The sequence below is a fragment of the Embiotoca jacksoni genome, unplaced genomic scaffold (assembly GCF_022577435.1).
Source record: "Embiotoca jacksoni isolate LCO1_2020_lvr unplaced genomic scaffold, fEmbJac1.0.p SCAF_5, whole genome shotgun sequence".
NCBI lineage: Eukaryota > Metazoa > Chordata > Actinopteri > Embiotocidae > Embiotoca > Embiotoca jacksoni.
The window spans coordinates 4,729,281-4,749,943 of record NW_027185403.1 but is presented as its reverse complement, the minus strand read 5'-3'; the positions used below and the strand labels follow the sequence as shown (position 1 = coordinate 4,749,943).

Genomic DNA, 20,663 nt, shown 5'->3' with positions numbered 1-20,663 from the left:
GTTTTTTCTGATGGGCCTGAGCAGAGTAAACATGGCATCTGTGTTCGAGTCAACGCATCTGTTACAACTTTATCTAATGAGCTAATGTAATGTAATGTAATGTAAACATGAGCCGGTCTCATGCTGCAGTCTTTTTTTCTTCATCCTATTGTATCCATGTTTCTTTTTATTCTGCCATTCTTATATGCTAACATATATATTCCTAATTAGTAATGTATCACGATTAAAATATAATTATAACAATTGCAATGGGTTTGGACTTATGGCTGAAATGGAAGCTAGAGCAACATTTGACGTGTGTTGTTTGTTTTGTCGTTTGCTCAGTCCCCTACTTAATCTTCACCAATCTTTTTCTGTGGGAAATACTGTACCAGTATAGAAGTACATGCAGGAAAGTACAAGTGATGTAAAATTCATTTAGCACTTAAACAAAGCTGACATTTCCCTCTGTGTGTCTGTGCTGGGCCCGTCCCATGCGAGTGTCTTGTTCTACTGCTTCCGGCTAAGAATGCACTGCCGCCACATCCCTTGCTTAACTGGAGGACTTCTGCTGTAATTGAAAATGTAATTAGCTGCTACTACTTTCATGTCAAGCTATACGCTCCAGCGGTACTTGCAGACTATTTTTGTTAACAATATAAAAGTCATCTTTTTCGGTGTGAATCACTCTTGCTGGAAATGTACGGGAGAGTGGATAGAGGGGATGTAGGTATAAAAAAAAAAAAAAAACTATCTTTTATTTCCTGTTTCTTCTTTATACAACCATATTGGCTCCTGGCGCTCCTATACTTCCATCTGCTGCACATAGAGAAGACAGACGACTCATGTCCCACTTAATCGACACAAGAGACACAGATTGTTTTTCCTCAGGTGGTTATGAATTTCATTTGCATCACCAAACTACATTTCCTGTGGAGGCAAGGTTAATGCTCCTGCACATTAACCTGTTTCTGTACACTTTCAAGACAATGGGTATTTGCACTGCGCTGCATGGACAGGAATCATATATGCAAAACAACATAGATACTGCACAATGAAATGAGTGATGATATTCAAAATTTCAAGGCAAAGACATAAAAACAGTCCCACCTGGTATCAAGAAACAAAACAAAATAATTGTTGTTTTCCCTACTGTGTAAACAGTGAGTATGATATCCCATACAGCTACAGACACTTAATAATTTCAAGCCAGTCAAGCATTAGCATACTCGGCATTTTAAATAATTCGTGAGGTGAAATATAATTCAACCTCTAACATACTGTTTTCAATGCAGTAGTCATGTTAAATCTGTATTTCCATATTTATTATGTCATTACATGGCCTGTTGTGTGATAGATAATGTATCACAGAAAGAAAAATATATCTGATTTGTTTACTTATTTTAAAATGACAAAGATTATTTAGGAATTGAACTACGATGGCCTTCAGATTTACATTCCACTGAAACCATTGAATATAACTTGCACAACTAACATGATGTTAAAAAAATAGTCTGATATTTTGTTTGCAGTCAGTAATTGAAGACTAAAACGCAAGGTCACAAGTATCAGTGAGAAACCATTAAATTAATGCTGAGAACCCCTGGGGAAATGGATAAATTATCTATGGTAAAATAGGGCCCGGATGCAGGAGAATGTCCCATTGAAATTGTATTCAAATGTGATGGAACGTTACAAAACCCAGTCTTCATTCAATTATGCTAAGGATGTGCAAATCCAAGGACATTTGAGCATTGAAAATTGTTTACTGTTAAATCCTTTGAAAAGGTTGCTGAGTGTGGAATAGTGTGGCCTGTGGCTGAACGGTTGTTTGACTAGATTAAGAGTGGGGTGCATTTGAACAGAGCTCCTTTCGGTCTGAACCTTCAACTGAAGGTGTTAAAGATCTACAATTCAACAAAGGCTGGTGCAAAATGTATGCATATGTGATTGTAAAAAGAGTACACAATATTTAATGTAAAAAAAAGTGGAATACTATTACCCTTACATTATCAAATCAATAACATTATCAAGGAATATGAGAATATGCATTACAGTGAATCAATACTCGGATTACAATACCTTGGTCCAGTTGACCCTCTTCATCACAGTTTCCGGCTTGTAGGTCTTCTTGGCCTCCAGTCCATAAGGCAGCTTGATGACAGGCAAAGCAGGTGGCGGCAGACCGGGGCCACCGAACGGGGGCGGAGGCCCACAGCCGGGCGGTGGTGGGGGAGGTGGAGGTCCTCCACCCGGGGGTGGTGGCGGTGGAGGTGGAGGTGGAATGCCAGCGTGGCCAGGGGGAGGAGGTGGAGGTGGAGGTGGTGGGGGACAGCCACCAGGCAGGGGAGGAGGGGGCGGAGGAGGAGGGGGAGCTGCTGCACCCCCTGGTAGTGGTGGTGGAGGTGGTGCTCCAGGTGCGGTCAGACCTGCTGCAATCTGCAAATAGAGAACAGCGGAGTCACTGATTTTCCACATATTGGCTGAGGCTCCTTTTGGTTCAATCCAAACCTGAAACTGATGTTTCAGATGAGGAAAAGACACGAGGCCATCAAAGAGGCAAACATTTTTTTAGCGAATGCTCCCTTTTAATATCTTAAGGGATTTGGCATGATTTTTGACTGTGGGCTGACAGTGGTGAAATTGTATTTTCTTGATTCCTGTTGTTCTGGGTTGTGTACCCTCATGGTTGAAATGCATTTATTATAAGTCGCTTTGGATAAAAGCGTCAGCTAAATGAAATGTAATCTAATGTAATGGTGTGTGTGTGTGTATATGTGTGTGTGTGTGTGTGTGTGTGTGTGTGTGTGTGTGTGTGTGTGTGTGTGTGTTTGTGTATGCCAATAACGGTAAATGACTGCAGTGATTTTTACGCCAAGTTACAAGGTTCTGAGCAAACTCGTTCAGACCACATTAACATTAGGTCATGGGCTCTATCTTACACCGTGCAAAAAGTAACGGTAAGAATGAGGCAAGTGTCGGACTCATTTCAGACCGAGGCAGTTTTTCCATTTTTCCATTGAGCGCACATGTTGTTAACATGCGTGCCTACGCCCATCTGAGCACCTACAATATGTGCGTGTTAGTGGTAAAATGAGGTTTGTTCAGGGACATTGTTGGCGCATTGCTATCTTGATGCAGTGGAAAGAGATCGCTCCATTGATAAAATAAAAAAATAAAAGTTTATTATTGACGAACCAAAACCTGTTTTTTTATGCCAGGGGCACAGTATTTTATTGTTATTCTAGGCTGCATTATTAGGCAGGTGCAAAATAGACATTTAAGGGACTAAAAACCAAAATGATTTGTTCATTGTGTACATCAATCCCCTCATTTACATAGAACCCCTGACAACCAGACATCTTGTTTTGCGCTCAGATTATCTCCCCTAAAAGTAAAAGTCAATTGTGAGACACCTTGACACATTTGAATCATTGAAATATATTAAAATATATATTATTGAAATATAGCCAAATATAACAAATGCTTGACTTTGACGTCATCGCACTGAGCCAATCCCACTGGTCGTTGAGTGGCTGAGCGATGCTTAATGCTAACAGAGTTTCAGGAATATAATCACAACAAAAACTGAAGCTGTGAGCGATAGGTGGGCGCAGCCGGACTAATGTGCTTGCCCACTGGATGAATAAATCATTTTTACACCAATGATGTTAAACACAACTACTTAATCTGGTTTTAGAATCAAGACTAACAAAATGCTGCTTCATATGAAGAGTTTGCGAATTGACCAAAAGATTGTGTTGCGTTCATTAATCCACATGGATATGTATGTAAATATAAAGTAAAATGTTGGAGGAAAACCTGTGAGTAATTTGGAAATAAGAAGTTTCATTATGAGTCCTGACAGTGGTGGGCTATCAAACAGTAACCAGGGATGTAATTATGACCTGAGACTGATATGATAAAGTATTTCAGGTCTTTGATATGTCAGCACTATTGGCATACATTGCACATAAACAGATACTTGTTTATAGTTGGGGGTAAGGCCAGTGGAAAAATGTTTTACAGGAAGACAAATTATGCAAATATCACAATTACAGACACCGGAGCTCCTACAGGGTTTGAGCTTCAGAGCTGATTAGATGCCGGCTTTTACCAAAAAGCATTTCCACTTGTACTTCTCATTTCCAAAACCAATTCTCCACTATGTGCAGTTTCCCCAGTCACTTGATTGCACATAAATTGTAATTGACTTCATATTTAAAGACATTACATAGTGTTTCATTACATAATGGCATTGGTGGATTGTTTATTAGGGCCGAAATTAAAAAGGTGTTCTGCAAGGAGCTTCTTGCGCAGATCGCCCAGAGCTCTGAAGTGAAAATCCACATCCAATGATTACATGTCTGTCAATCTCGGGCCCTCCGTGGCCCGTTTTCTCTTTTAAGATTAATATGAGAGAATGGAAGTAAATTAGCTGCTAAATTAGAGCGCAGTTGTTTCCATACTGAGGAGCCCTCCGAGTCGCTGTCTCTCCATCCACCGCTCTCTTATCTATCCAGTAATAATAAGCCCAGTGTTACATGCAACTCCTGGGATTCAATACCATGGCCGCTGACGTCTTCCTTCACTGACATGAAAACAAACATCCCCAAAAAGCGGTTCCGTTTATAAATGAAAGTGTATTTTGCCTTGAATCACGATGGCCGTTTCATACTGAATTCAGATGGGATATCTTCAGATTTGATGTTACGCATTGTAATTAAGTTGCCCATGTATGATCCGTGTGCAGTGAGTATGTCATATACAAAACACACAAATCAGCCTGGTGTCACGCCAAGGTGTGTAATACACCTGACAGTCCACTAGAGGACACCATGTCAGTGTCACATTTTATCTCGCATACTTGAAAGGTTCACGCGTGTATAAACACAGGACTTTCACCCAGACCACCGGTTTTCAAGTCTTTTAGCAAGTAAAAGTTTACGCAGATGTCTTCTCAGCAACGTAAGAAAGTGTCTTAGATAACGTATTTACTTTACATAGCGTAAGTAAAGTAGTTTACGTATTGTTATTTACACAAAAATATGTATTTGAACCCAAACCAATATTTTTCTAACCTTAACCAAGTCGTTTTTGAGCCTTAACCTAACCATGTTTTTGACAATGTCGAATTTAACCCAATCTATTATCTGCTTCTAAAATTAAACAAGGTTTTGGCGCAAAAACCTAGGGCACCTCGCTGCTCACGCATAGGCGAGGGAAATCGCGTCACTGACAAAATATCATCGACAGGACTGAAGGGTGTATTACACGCTTTGGTGAGATACAGAATTGCGTGAGTAAGTATCCAAACTAGCAAACAAAAGTTATTTGCTATCGATAGATATGATCATGTGAAAATATATTTAATATTCAGATTTAGAGATAGATGTATCTTATCTTTTACAGTAGACGGTATATAGTTAATTATGCATTTTAAGACCACAAAAATATCACTTCCCCAATCACTATCTACAGTATGTACATATTACGAACATAAATATTTTGTAGAAGGCCTATGCTTTAATTATGTCGCTCACCAGCTTGTGAAGGTGTTATCTTTTAAATAATGATTTAGCAGGGCCCATCTGGAGCTCTGTGTAAAGTAGACAAACAGGCTAATATGAAATCTAACCCATCCAATTTGGATTTATACTCTTCTGGACTCAATGGGGAGGTCAGCGTGGCAGGTAATTAACACTGAATGTGATGTGATTAAATCGTTGCCCCAATCTCATCTCTGATATGGAAATTCAATCAGAAGTGTTTACTTATGAAAATTGCATTAAACAAGCAGGTAATGTGTGTGGTTAAAAACAACTACAGAGTTTATTCTAACTTTCAACTTTTATATTATTTAGCTTGATAAAAAAAAATCCTAAACGTTTATATTTTTTTTAAAGCAAGTTATGTTTTTTTTAATTTTTTATATATTAGTAATTTCAAGAGACAACACCTTCCATCATCCATTGTGTTAATTTGTATTAAATGCATTGCTCATTTCAATAATTTATTTTTCTTGCATAGGGAATCTGGAGTCATTTCACATCACAGAAATCACTTGATTTTACAGGTAATTCAAAACATAGCTTTATGATGGACTGCATAATATTCCGCAGGGCAAACATACAGACAGGACAAAAGATCAGTCCCTTAATCAGTTTGAGAGATTTCTCCAACAGAAGATTTGAAGCACCACAATGGAATTTCTTTAATATATACATGGATTTGCAGTTGATTAAATGTGGGATTATGTCAAAGGTCACACATGCAAAGAGGAGACCCACCTTGGCTTCAGAGTCCCTGATGAGTTTCTGAGCCTCTTTGAGGTTGTCTTTTTCAATAGTTAACTGTGCAGAACCGACACACACACACACACACACACACACACACACACACACACACACACACACACAATGGCAACACACACGTCACAACAGACACAGGGAGCAACAAAGAGGTACAGATGGGGGGTGGGTTAGATAGACAGAGAAGAAGAACACTAGTAAACCAGAACAGATACAGTACTGACACCAAAAACAATAAAGCCAGAAAAAAGGTGGGCAAAGAGGATGTCCCTTACACAGTTAATGACAATGGCGGTACAATGTCGCATTCCCATTTTGTCTGAATGAGCCATATGATGTGCAGACGTGCACTATACTTTACACCTAAAACAAGATGTAATCTATCTTCAAAAGAACATCAGTGTAGAGCAATGACTGCATGAAAGGAACGAGGCACAGCTTCACTGACAGTTGGTGCACCTTCAAAACCCTTCTTCCATTTCCATTTTTTTCTCCTTCTCTGGCATCACAAAATGCGTTTCAACTCAACACTCTTAGATGTGTGATGGGCATTGATTTCATTGTAGAGTCTTTGTTTTAGAAATGTACCCATTTTGCTTTGATATTTCACTCCGTGTGCAACCTTGCCAAAAGAAAAAGGAATGGGAACACATTCCTCGGCAACCCAAAAGTGATATTTTTATGGAGTTGTTCCTACAGAACACCTCTTACTATGGACTGTAGAGAACTAAATATTTAATGTGTATAATGGAAAAGGAGATGGAAACTTTTACTCGGGTGGCTTAAAAAGAACTTCAATTTTGTGAGAATCATAGAAAATGGTAGTAAAGTACAATATTTAAAGCAAAGAGACATTTTATTTTATATTTCCTTGGTGATTAAAAGATACAGACATTGAGATATCTAAGTTTTAAAGACCAGGTGGAGTTTCTCTATCAAAATGGTTAATGTAGGATACATGTATGACATACTTAAATGTGTGTTTTTGGCTCAACAACTTCATTGGGTCTACCTCACACCAGCAAAGTACACAATAGTTACAACACTGTGAGTTCTGCTGTCATTATCAGTCTCGTAAAATTCTATAATCAGCCAGGGTAGAAGGCAGCCAGCGGTAAAAGACAGAGAAAATGGTCGACTACACCTCCATCTCCTCTCGAGGCCATGCTGGGTCAGCTACAAGACCGCCAGTTTGTTAAAACCTATTAATGGGATGGCGCAGAGTGTTCCAGTGAACCACTGCAGTGTTACATTATTCATCACATCCAGAGCCAATTCAATGAATAGCTTCCCTTTTTGCCTTGAATGGTTGCAAGCAAAGGTTTGGGGAAGGGTGGATGAGTCTCACTTTGTTGTGATTCCGATGTCCTTTGTTGATGTTTACAAGCAGAAACTCCACTCAACTCAATTGGGAGATAATCAAACAGACACATCAAACAGGCTGCTTGTTACAATGCCAAAGTTCCCGGAGAAAGACTCTCATTAAATGTGTTGGTTCACAAACAAGGTGAAGAGAAGTGACTCAGGCATGCATGTGTTTTAATATCCGACAGGAATTCAGTCTCGGAGATGAAAGGTTAGGGTTAGCTCCCACTTCATTCATATTCCGCAAAACGGCAGCGATGGTACAGCAGCTTTGATGGACAAGCTGAATGCGTGTCCTCTCACCGATTTAAAGGTTCTGCGCTCTCACAGTTAATGGCTTCTCTACAGCGCTGAGTCAAACATGGAATAAGTCGCTTCCTGAAGTAGCAGAATCACAACTGTCTGTGAGAATGTCAGTGTTGTTTTGTTCATTGCTTGAGGTAGAAATCTCTGTGAACACCTGTCTCAAATCAGAGATAACTCTGAGTTATTATTACAGAACCTGCATATTTTAGATAAAAAAAAAAAAAAAAAAAATGTAAAAAGCATAGACAGTTTCCAGATAAACTCTCATCAAATCATTGAAATTAATAAGGCACAGCGACGGTTAACTTCACTTTTTAATGAGTAGATTAAATTAATTCACATTAAAAATAAAGTTTCTTTATGCTCAATAGTAAGTCTCGTCCTATTTTATAAATACTGTATTTACTGTAATTATGTTCTGACGAATTAAGGATATTCTAAAGACCGCATGGCCACATTCATGCAGGTTTGTGCCAAAGAAAAATGACATGTTTCCCTGCTGAGGTTAATGTCTCCTGATGTGCGTCTCTCCCGCTGAAACCGCTCTTTGAAGTAGCATTCAGACAAACAGAGGAAGAGAGGCTTTGACTCTTCAGGGCTTCTCTGCTCTACACTACCTGCTAATGCACCGCAGTCAGTCAGTCAGTCTTCAAAAGACACAGGCCTGCCAGGGGAGGCTGAGGGGAAGGTGTGTTATAGCGGAAAAAAAAAACACTTGGAAACACAACATGAAAAGCTCCAACGAGGGAAAGAGGGCACGCAAAGGTAACACGACCTGGTGCAAAGAAGAGTGAGGGAGGAAAAGGCCGAGCAGGTGGGGAGGAGCGTGAGAGTCTGATAGCCAAATAAAACATCAGGAAAAGAGTGTGATGAACCACAATTAAAATTTTATCAAGAAACCACTGTGTGACTTTGGTCAGGACAACAGCCAAAGCTCGTTCTGTGTGACAAAATGTGTTGTGGATAAGAAGGATTACTTAAGGACTGAACTAACACTGTTACAACTGTGAACACTCAGTGATTCTTGGACCACATACTGTATATGCAGGTGTGGTTTATGCAAAGTGGCAACATAAGCTACAAGAGATGAATGTTTGAAAGAAAAAGCCATCTCTGATGCGGATGTAGCTTCACCATCTTTCAATGCTGGTTTATATTGAATTCTCTAAGAAGAGAGGCAAACTGCCCTTTTGTCCCAAGGTAGTACTAAAGTGTTTGAAATTGGGTTAAGGGGGAAATAGCAGTCATTTTCTATGCTGAAAATGGAGGGTTTTGTCTGGAAGATATGATGTGGAGGCCAGGAAAAGAAATGCAATCCATCTCTGTGATGATAGAATTTCATAGGAAAAGCTTCAATAGACCAATTCGCCCATATAAAGAGCTACAACTTAAGAAGGAGATTGACCCTTTATTAAATCAAATGTTCTGCATGGATGATAACTTCCACTTACAGCAGCTTCACATCTGTAAGTGGGGTGGAAAAGCATCCTTCTGACCAAATTTAAACCATTTCCTTGTGGCACCATTACTTACTTTTCGATGCTATGATTTTAAGACAAACATTTTTCGTTGTATAAATGTCAGTTTTTCATTTAAAAAAACCAGATTAAAAGTGCTTCGGGACATTTTCTTTTCCCTGCTTTTTTTGGGGGAAACAGAGAATATAAAGATCTCAGGAGAATGTAAGAGTGTTTTGTAGAGCAGTGGGATTTGTCTTTATGGATTTACCTGGGACTCCAGGGCCTGGATCTTCCCCTCCAACTCTTTGATTCTCTCTTCCTTCTTTTGGGACTCGGCCTGGGCCTCCTGCCGCGCACTGAACTCCTCATCAAACTGCAAGAAAAGAGATACGAGAGATACAAGTATGTCTATGTGCATATAACAAACACGTGTACACAGATGTAAACACACACACACACAGGTTGGTGAGCGGCAGGGTGTCTCCAGATATTGGCCACAGGACACATCAACAGACACCAAAACACACATGGTGTGCTCTATTCATAGCCCTCATGGCCCCAGAGCCCTGTTGTCCTTTGTCTTTGTTTCAGGTCTGGCTTTCATGTATGTTGATGGATCTAACCTTTGCAGAAACCAAGCCATGTCACTAAAATGATTTCAGTGGCCCAGCAGGGCGCACGGTGCAAGGGTGGGACGGCACTCTTAAGAAAGAAACATTCCCAGGAACCCCATTGGTGGTGTCGTCAGCCAGTGAGGCTCCAAATAATACATTTTAACGTCAAAAAAACATGCTGTAGTGAAGGTTTTTAAGTTTTATGACTCACTTATAGTCAAAATATGCTTAATCAAGCAAGCATAATTGAGTTAAATTAAGGTTAATCAAAAATAAATCCAAATGCAAAGGGCCAGATTAAAATGCAGAACTGTACTAAAGGATTCTGCAAATAACTTAACTCTACCCCGGCACTGTGCACAAATAAGTATACATCAGAACATCGGCATTGATTCTTGTAATGCTGATACGGATCATGTAGCGTCACAGCCAGGTATTGATCAGGGCATGGAAAATCAATAGCTTGTCTGGGAGCTCTGAGGAAGAAAAAACTTTCCTGATGGGAGCTGGCAAACCAAGGGGGCTGTTGGAGTGATTAATGTCTCACCTTTTTGGAGTACTCCGTAGCCTTCTGTTCACTCTCTTCAACGCGGGCTTTATCCACACACTGATCTGCAAGACAAGACGGCCACAGTCACAAGATACTTCAAAGGCACGTCTGGGTGCAGTGTGCATCATTAACTCCTCGGGTGAAATTTACAATTAGACCTGTGTCTTGTTTTCAAAGCGTGTTCCAGCGAGTGTGATTTAAATGCTGTCTTGGAAGACGTATCAGGTCTGTGAGATGTTTACATCTCAAGAAGATCTTAGCAATGTCATATTTGAAAAAAAGTAGCACCATTTAACTGAGCACTTTAAGAATCATCAGGCAATAATCACATACTATAGATCATCTATCTAGCAACAGATTGGTTTACATGTGTAAGTATGTCTCACATCGTAGGTTGTATAAAATTGATGTATGAAAAGCTAAACTTATCTAATTATGAAACAAATACAAAATTGTAATCAATTGGAGGTAATGAACAATGTGCAGCTCTGGCAACAGATTCAACTGCTTTCTCATCTTTGTGAAGAACAGACGAAGAGTGAGAAGTGTTTTCATGATATGTTAAATAACTACCTGACACAGTCAAATGAGTCATACTGTGAAACTCCTGGCTCTTGGACCATTAGCAGATATGCTAATCTCTTGCCCTCCTCTTCTCTTCACCCTACCTTCTTTCACAGAGGCGTCCTTTAAAAAGAGGAATCACCACCTAAAAACGGTGTTATCTTTTCCTAATGTTGTGTGTGTCTCAGACGAGAAGACAAAAATGAGTCTGATCAAATCTGTTGTATATATTTTTGCTATTTTTCTTAGTTTCCGTTAGGACGTTGTTTTCTAATTATTGTTTCACTTTTTTTTCTTCATTTTATTAGAGTACATGTAAAAATGCCATTTAACAATTGCAGACAGTGAACTAACAAGTTTTAGGTATAAATTATTGTTAGATCACAGATTTTCCTTCTGAAAAATCATCATTAGAAAATGAAAACCTAATGTGAATTTGAATAAACAAACTGACAAAAGGCAAAATAAAAGAGTGGAAACCCCATGTGGATGTGAGTTCAACAAAACACAGCATTACAAGTCTTTTTTTTGTTATCAGCTGATTAAATCTGTGTAAAGTGAGTGAAAACTTATTTAACACTGCATCAGTCCTCTGTGGATAGGTTTAGAAACTTTTAATGACCTTTTGTTGGCAAGTCACACAACTGTTAGTGACAACCGAGTGAGACAAAATACCGTTTTTTTTTTGTTTTTTTTTGTTCTCTGTTTGAAAAGAATCCCCATTAGTAATGCTTCCTCTATGGTTCAACAAACACGTCGAGGAAAACAACATTGAAAATGATTGAATTTATTGTACTCATTTTACCAAATCAAATGCATTAGTCATTAATAATGACCACAATTTATACGTGTGTTAGGTCACTGGACATGTCAGACGGAGGAATCACAGAGGGATTTGGGAGGATAATGAGAATGACTGAGATGTATCAAAACATTTTCCTAATGTATATCAGTGACATATCTCCTGGAGCACATCATTTGATAAGAAAAAAAGAGGGGGATGATTTCAGCATACCAAAGCATAAGAGACTGTAATTTTTTCACTATAAAATTAACATTCAGACTTTTGCCAACACATGGACTGTAAAAAATGATGACGTAATTCCAAAGTTACCAATCAGTTGGGTGAAGTCCACATCCAATCTTTTACTGTAGCCGAAGTCAGGGTCCATGCCATTGCGATGCAAGACCACCTGAGACACACACTCCTCTATCACCTTGTAGTACTGAGGCCTGAGGGGCCAGGAAACAAAGCAGAACGATTAGACAAGCCACGGAAAGATATGAGTGACACAAACGTTACATGGCTAATTAACCACAAATGATTCTCTTATCCGAGCTAGAGGTCACAAAATGCCATGTCAGAAAGGGTGCTGCTGGAGAAAATAGGCCCACTATTAAATTTGATCACTTGCTTCACCCCTATCATGAAATTAGCAGATTAATGGATTCACAGAACCCGAGTATGTGTAAGTCTGTACATTTCAAGGTGACTGACGGTAGCCAAGGCTACGCTTTGCCCTCTTGCATAATTTGCAATCATCCATGCCAATTAGAGCAACCATAAAAACTGAAATGTAAATCTAATCAGTGCAATGTGTGTAATTGAAAGCACAATGACCGGGAAAACATGTCAGCCAGTTAGGAGTGTGACTGAGTGCCCGGCGTTGCAAAGCAGGGTGTGTGAATCAGCTCGAGAGTCCAATTGCACCACACATGTTGGTGTGTGTGACCTTTTCTCTGTAACATTATCTGCTTTAATTGCAAGTGACATTTAGCAAATACAATATCGGCTTAAAATGAGCTCCGAACTGAGAAATTGTTATTTTCTAAGCATGAAGTTGACGAGAAGTCGAAGTTTAAATTCCCAACAGAGACACTTTTTTATTAATCTAAAGACTAGATGTGAAAAACCCTGAACGATGCACATAAATCCCCCTTGTTAAAATTACAATTCCCAAAACAAAGAAACAACAAGTGCACAAGTGAAGGTGGGTGTTACCAGCTAATTGTTTTGACTAATTTGTGTGAAGAACTGAGCAATCACAACTCTGGTACAACATTGTGAAATCTAGAAAAGGGGTGGAGTTGAATTAATACATTACTGGTACATTACCAGCATTAACAGCTGGAGAACGGACAGCCCTCTGATTCAATAATCATATAATTAATTTTACCTCCTTTTAAAAAACAAGCAGATTCCTAGTGGGCACAGAATGAAAGCCGTGTTCCTCTATGTGTTACGAAGCACAAATATATACAGTAGTACAACACTCCAAATATGCTCTCAGTGGCACATGATGTTTCTTTAATTTGCATAAATTCTGTTCCTATTTTAGAAAACAATTGTGGCTTTGCAACCTCCAGTTTTGACACTGGAAGATCCACAAATCCCTGAATGGTAAAGACACTGGAGTATTTTATTTTTAGCTTCCACAAGATTGTCGGATTAATTTATATAATGAATAATTGAAAATCAAGAGATGCCCAAAAGCCTGAGATTTTATGACAACTTTGATCAAGATAAGAAACTGAAAGTCTGATCAAAGCCTGCCCGTCTGAAGGCTCCGCATTAAAGCATTAAGGGATGGGACCGTTAATGTTACTGAAATGTAATAATCAATTTTAGCAAGCAGAGCTGTGAACAAAGTGTCTGTTGCCAGGTGGGTTAATTGTGTCCAAAAATACCAAACACATAAGTACATAATCAAAGTACATATCGGAGTAAAAAGAGACATACGTGGTAAGGAGCACTTTATAAAACATTTAATGGAAAGAAGTTTATTTCCGAGGCTTCAAGTCTAACTGTTGCCTATGTTCTGATGATACTTTGTGGGTGGACAGACCATATCATGTTATGAACAGAAATATGAAAGAGCACAAAATTCAGAGCCAAAGCAAATAAGAATAAATCAGCATTTAGGTGCACTGTTTTGAAAGCATGAAATGCCATACATTAAGCTTGAGCTGGTGGATTCGCCCACTCATGACTGGAACAAGCTAGTGAAAGCGCACATCGCCCTGCATGGCTTAAGCACTGTGGCACTCGGCTTACAACTGTCACCAATGTACACCACATTATTATCTCAATAAGCCGCCCTATTTTCCCTTCGTCCTCCATCCTCCGCCACCACCGAGCAGATAGGGGCTGGGTGGAGATAACTAGAGACGGAGAGAGTGACCCAGAACTGTCAGGCCCCTCCACAGTGGGCAGGGCTGGGCTCCCTGTATCATTCCCCACCTCTTCTTTTACTTTGGCACCTTCATTTCTTCCCATGATAGCTTGCAGTTCAGCACAGCCCCAGCCACTTGATCCAGCTCTGCTCCACATAACCAGTGTAATCCCCATATCACCAGGCTCCAAAAGAGCAGATCTGCTCTATATTTACTGGGTGGGTTTGATGTGCTCCCATTCATTAGGCTTCCAGTGAGAGATTAATTATCAAAAATAAACCTAGCCCCGGAGGGGAGAAAAACAACTAATGTTGTGTTGGGAGGAATTACAGTAGACAGAGCAGTTACCTACTATAGACTGTCTTATTATTAGAATACTAATTAAAATATTTAATGAATTATCAATTCACATTATTATTAGACAAAAGAATCAAGGTACCAAGTGTGCTTTCAATTCCACAAAAAAAAAAAACAGTGACATAAACAACTTAATCTCTTTTACTTCAGATAGAATAGTATTCACACACAGCCATTTCTTTGATCACAAACCTTTATACAACGCTACCTCACCTAACACTGCTGTTTTGTTCCGTCCTCTGCACGCCTTCATACCCCACCAGCAGCGTTTCAGAAGCAAAGTGTTTTGTCTGCCCGATTTTGTTGATTTCCTGATTTGGTCATTTTTCTTTGATTTGTGTGCTTCTAGTGTGGGAGGGCAGGCTACACTGTGAAATGGTTTATTTATTTGTTTAACAGTTATGTGTTTATTGTTGTCGTTTCCTACGTTGTGCTGTAGCCTCCAGACAAAGTTAATACAGTTTGTTGTTTTTAAACAGTTTAAAAAAAAAAACCATTCAACCTCATATTTGTTTCATAACTATTTAACATACTGTGCTTTAGGAGAGCCCATTCCTTGTCCTTTTTGAAATTCCGGGGGGTAGACATCGATTGGAAGCCTGCACATGATGTTTTATTGTGAAAATTAAGCGGATTCTCTATGCTGTTCCTGCATCTGACTTCCTGCCTGGCTTATCTGCGCTGTGCAGCTTGATACGGCCTTTGTCTGGATTCCGTCAAAAAAAGACTACAGGCGTATTTTTTTGCGGAGCGCTGAGCCACTTCTGGAGTAATGCTGAAATGCGGCATGTGTAGGGGAATCACAAGTATTGTCTAAAATGGCAGCTATCAGCTCCAGTGGCTGTGTTCAAGCCGGCGATGCGGTGGTTTGAAAATCCTCTAATGCCTTAAAATTGCTACGGTGTAACTCTACACCTTTTGCCTCATTCAGTACGGGAAGATCTATGAATTGAATATGCTATAGTCTTCGCCTCAGCCTCTACTGCGGGTAGTACCAAGGTCATATGCTTGCCCTTTGGACAGTAGGGACACGTCCCTATTTTGGGATGACAAAGGTGTCTCGACCACTATTTGAGCAAACGCAATTATCTTTGGAGTGACATAAGAAGTCACATACGTCCCCAAGACAGCTAATTTCGGCATGCTGGCATTTGACGGGCTGAGAGAACGTGGGTTATTTGAAGAATTATGTCAGGTGCAAATATTGTTTTGTACCGCAAGACACAGAATAGCGAGAGTTTACGCTGTCAGTCCATACCTCAAGCGAGGCCACAAATTTAGTATTTTATATTACTTACTTCCTTTTCTCTACTGCCTGCACAGGGCAGCACACATAATGCAGTTTTGTCCATACCAACACATTTTGTACTACCACCACCAAAAAAGAAAAGGAACATCAGGAGCCAATGTGGACAATAACGTTAGCTGATACTACCAACCAAGCTAAGCCTGGCTTCTGTCATCTTCAGGTTAGCATTCAGGTCTCCAGCAGGAGTAAACATAAAATGGGTGAATATATCAAATTATGTGTTGAATTTCAACCTAAAACTCCCATGAAAATGTCACCATTAACAAATTATTTTGACTGCAGGAAACAGCAGCAGCAGGCTAGAAAAGTGGAGCAGGCTGATAAGGAAACAGGTGCATGTTCAGGATGTCAGGTGAGGGTATAATTATGAGTTATAGTTTGGAATTATTGGGAAGCAACAGCGGTATAAAAGTATTTGGATGTTAATCAAATACAACCTTTGAAAGTCAACAAATTTGGTCATGAGTTTATTTTGAAAAACAATTTAGACCAAAGCAAGTTAGTTTCAAAAGCTGCTATTCACATAATATCTAAAATTGCCTTCAAAAATATACCATATGTTTATATGTATCTTATTCTTCAATGGTTCATTTTATTACAAATAGGAAATTCAAAAAGGAAGTGAAGATGCGGCAGGGCAGGATAAAGGAGAAGCAGCTGGACCTTCAGGGCTTGAGGTGGGGCAGGGGGTGGGTTGTTGTGTCCCTACCAATGTTGAGATCAAACCTATGCCCTTGAGTGCTACACTGCAAAGTGGATATGCTCAGACGTGGCACTGACTACTTACTTCACTCATGATATGTCTTATAGCATATAAAAATGCCAAAATGGATATGTTAACAAGGTTAAAAACTATATTTTTATTGAAGGGGGTCTTTGAGGGCAAAGACTGCAAAAAAAAAAAAAAACAGACAGAATCTATTGGAAATAGCTGCATGCGCTGTAGTACTGCATCCTCCATCATCCTAACTCCACAGCAGTGATGTATGGGGGGAAAAAAAGGCCTCAGTCATAATGCATTTCTGGTGTTAATGTTTGTGTGAGCACGTGTGCATTTCTCCTTGCATTTGTTTGGAAGGCTGGAGGAAAAAGAAATCAAAAACATATTTTTAAAGACACCATCATTTTTTTTATGAGCACTGTTACTGATCCGTTCTCATTGCTGGCTGACAGAGGCGTACGTGGACACTGGAGCAGAGGTGGACACGGCGATACTAGATGCTTAATGTGAATTCTATTTCTCACTTCCTCCGAATAGATGAAGAATACATAATTCATAACTCCAAGGGAACAGCAACTTGTCTATGGTAAATTTATCTTCCTCCTCTCATCCTCCCTTCATCTTCGAACTTTCTTTTTTAAGTCTTATTTCTGCAAAAAGGTCTGACACAGCAGTGAATTTATCAGTGTCACTCCATTCAGATGAGTAGTGACCTTCCTTCCCAGACATGTTTGCTCTTCAAAGGTAAAGTAAAAAGCAAACTGTGCAGCTTAAAAAAAAAAATCTAAATAACAAAATGATATTGTTACTCTGATCATTTATGTTTTTTTTTACTTTAGTGTATAAAATTAAAGAAGGTTAGAAAAAGTGTTTTCTTACACAGCAACTGCAACCTAGTTAAAAATTGTTCTTCTGCTGCAGACTAATAGTAGCTACGAGCTATTTTCAGTCTGCAGCGGAGCACTTCATAGTGCACTATAGTGCACAGTTAACATGCTCCCAATGTTGGGTGGGGCCAGAAATTCAACAGACGTATAGATTAAAAGCTACAGAGGCCAGTGAGGCAGTTTCTTCATATAAGATAAACTGAAGAATTAGTTTTTTTTTCTTCAACAGCTTTTTTTCTCATCTGTACTTCCAACTGAGAGAGTTGTGCAGATGTTGGTTCAATGCAGCATCTGCAAGGCTTTCACAGTTGTAGGTAAATAACACCAACTTTGCAATTGTTCACATTTCATTTGGCTCTCAATTTTGGAAAGATGTTTCCTCACATGAAAAATTTTAAACCTGGATTTTACATTTAAAGCAATTATGGCCAAAGACAAACAGACAGACAGACCCATGAGGGAAATAAATATTTCCTGTAAGTATTAATAAATAAGTTCGGTGTGATTAATGCGCTGTTTTTGTTGTTTTTTTTTGTAAAAAATAAAAAAAAAAAAAGGCTGGAAGCTATAAAAGCACCCTGACAGAGCGAATTACAAGGTCATCAGTCAATAGCAGGCCAGCGGTATGTAAACACCACGTAGAACTTACCTGATGTAATAGTCATTCCTGATGAGCAATAGGTGTTGAAGGATTGACAGGAAGTACCCCTCTGAGCCGGTTTCTCTCACCATATTTGACAGGAGATGGTACACCTCGTTCATATCAGTGCAGGAGAAAGGTTAAGGAAAACAACCCTATTACAGTGTTATATTTTAGTTTTTAAAGTTAACTGTTAAGGCTGACCTCTTGCAAAGACACCCAGTTGGAGTTCATTATCCAGGTGTGTTCAACTCCTGTAAACATTAAATTTTTTATGACTTCTTGTTTTCAGTAGAACCATTTATTTCCCCCTTTTCCTCAACTCACTTTATCTGACAGGTATCATTGTGGAAAAGCAAACAGAGCTATGATTCCTCTTATCCATTCTCTCCTGGGGGAACTGAAACATTGTAAACAGCTAACTTGAGGAGGGAGATTGTCAATGAAGAATGCTCCCTCTGGTTTACCTGTCACTCCAGACCTTTCAAGATGGAGGAAATTAATTACAGGAAGAAACTCACTGCTTTGAATGTTTAAGCTAGGAATGACGGGGATCCGATCATTCGCAGGGCAAAATACGGCTGAGGTTCAGTTCCCAGATTGAAACCGACATCTACTCAGGAGCAAAAAAATTCAAGTTATTAAATTTGCAAAAGCTATTGATTATGTGCCTTATATTTGCTTTCCCCAGGAGGAAACACTCATGGCTTTGACATCTAAAACAGATGTAAAATCAAACTGACTCACTTTTTATTTGTCATGTTTGAAGATCATTTATTTGTATATTCGCTGACTATTTGTTTTAAAAAGTAGCCGTTTGTGATGCCTCTTATTCAGAGAAGCACAACATGTTTCATACTGATGTTACTGACTTAAAAAAACAATGGAGGAACAATTTAACATAGAGCACAGGAGAAGATGGGCATGTGCATTGAAACATCATTAGAATTTGATTAGAAGCACAAAATGAAGTTAGAACATGTGAAACATCAGAAATCTAATAAAAGTTGTGAAAGTGAAGCTCTGAGAAGTGAAGAAAAATGCATGATTTGAAGTCTATTTAATTTGTTTGCTTGAGAAAGGAGGATTTCCCTATGGAGACTCATGCTGTCTGAAAAAGTAGAATATGCCTCTCAGATACAGTATGTGCACACATGCAGAAAAAAGTAGACCAAGGAGACGGTTGCATTGTTAAGCTTGCAAAGATAACAAAAAAAAAACAAAAAAAAAATCTGATTGTCATCCGAACATAAAGTGTGGATCTTGGCAAAGTGTGTTCAAATATTTACACAGTGCAACATACTGACTGCAAAGCGATCAAGTGACATTTGCAACACAGTGGCACCATATGTTGTGATTCTCCTCCCTTTGGCTTCCGGCACAGAGAGTATCACTTAAGAGCGTATGCAGAAATTGATTCATGATCTTTAGGTGCCTGAGCTTGCTATCATCTGTACAAAACAATCTGCAGATGCTGGAAGCTGGAGCAGATCAATTCTTTTAAATACTGTTTGACAATGTTCCTATTAATTTCAACAATGTCTGTAATTAAACTCTGATCTCGTATCAAATTTTTAGAGAACCAGGGATGGGAATACAGGCTCCTCTAAAGTACTACTTCCCTCCATTGCATTAGCTGTGTATGAAGCCTGGGAGAATTAGCAATCCTGTGAGATTCAATTATAGCCTCACCACAGCAGCATTTGAGAGGACATGAGAAGGAGCTCACACTGGGAATGTATCCAACTAGCTTCATCTATCACTAAACTGCAGACATAAACCTAATGTAAAATGCCAATCCATTCAATGGAAGCCCCCCTTATGCTCGCGTTCTCACTCGCTGTCTCTCTCTCTTTACACTCTCTCTCCAAATAATGAATAAACATGAGTGGCAGTCGAGTGTGATGTAGGCCAGTCAGTGGTGGGGTCAATCAATCACCATTCCACGGCTCATTAATATTTATCAGGGGCCTGGAGTCACCTCCTTGGCACCTGGACCTGGGCTGGACACAGAGGAGACGAGCCTCTTCAGGTTAATATTCATGAAACTGCTGGGAGAAACAAGACACATATGCACTACTCAGGTAGTAGAGGTACTACCTGCGTGATATCATGCATATACATGCACGTATGTGTCTGTGTCTGTGCTACGCAGGAAAAGTGACAAAAGGTAGCCTAGGCATTCGAATCATGCTCAGACCGCACAGATCGATACCGCATTGTCCTTGGAAACAAACATTGGGCCTTCTCATTTGTGAACCTGCTCAAGCACATCATTAATCCAGGTGCACTTTTTCCCCCCTCTCCATCTTCTCTCCACACACACACACACAACCTCCTCCCCTCACCTACATGTGTCAACAGAAACTGTCACTCCCAGCAGCACTTTGTGCCCGCACTGGAACTGTGGGACTTGGTGGAAGAAA

General features: G+C 39.5%; 1 protein-coding gene across 6 annotated transcripts in view; it reads right to left on the bottom strand.

Moving 5' to 3' along the window:
• Nucleotides 1–20,663, bottom strand: part of diaph2 (diaphanous-related formin 2) — a 370,474-nt gene that overhangs the window by 230,746 nt on the left and 119,065 nt on the right. For 5 of the 6 annotated variants that reach the window (XM_069170528.1, XM_069170529.1, XM_069170533.1 and 2 more), the window contains 6 exons: nt 18,247–18,363; nt 12,264–12,382; nt 10,583–10,647; nt 9,690–9,794; nt 6,270–6,332; nt 2,062–2,418 (listed from right to left, as the gene is read on the bottom strand). In XM_069170528.1, the coding sequence (XP_069026629.1) occupies nt 2,062–2,418; nt 6,270–6,332; nt 9,690–9,794; nt 10,583–10,647; nt 12,264–12,382; nt 18,247–18,363 (826 nt within the window). The remainder of the gene's footprint in view (nt 1–2,061; nt 2,419–6,269; nt 6,333–9,689; nt 9,795–10,582; nt 10,648–12,263; nt 12,383–18,246; nt 18,364–20,663) is intronic. The other variant, XM_069170532.1, reaches the window with a different exon arrangement.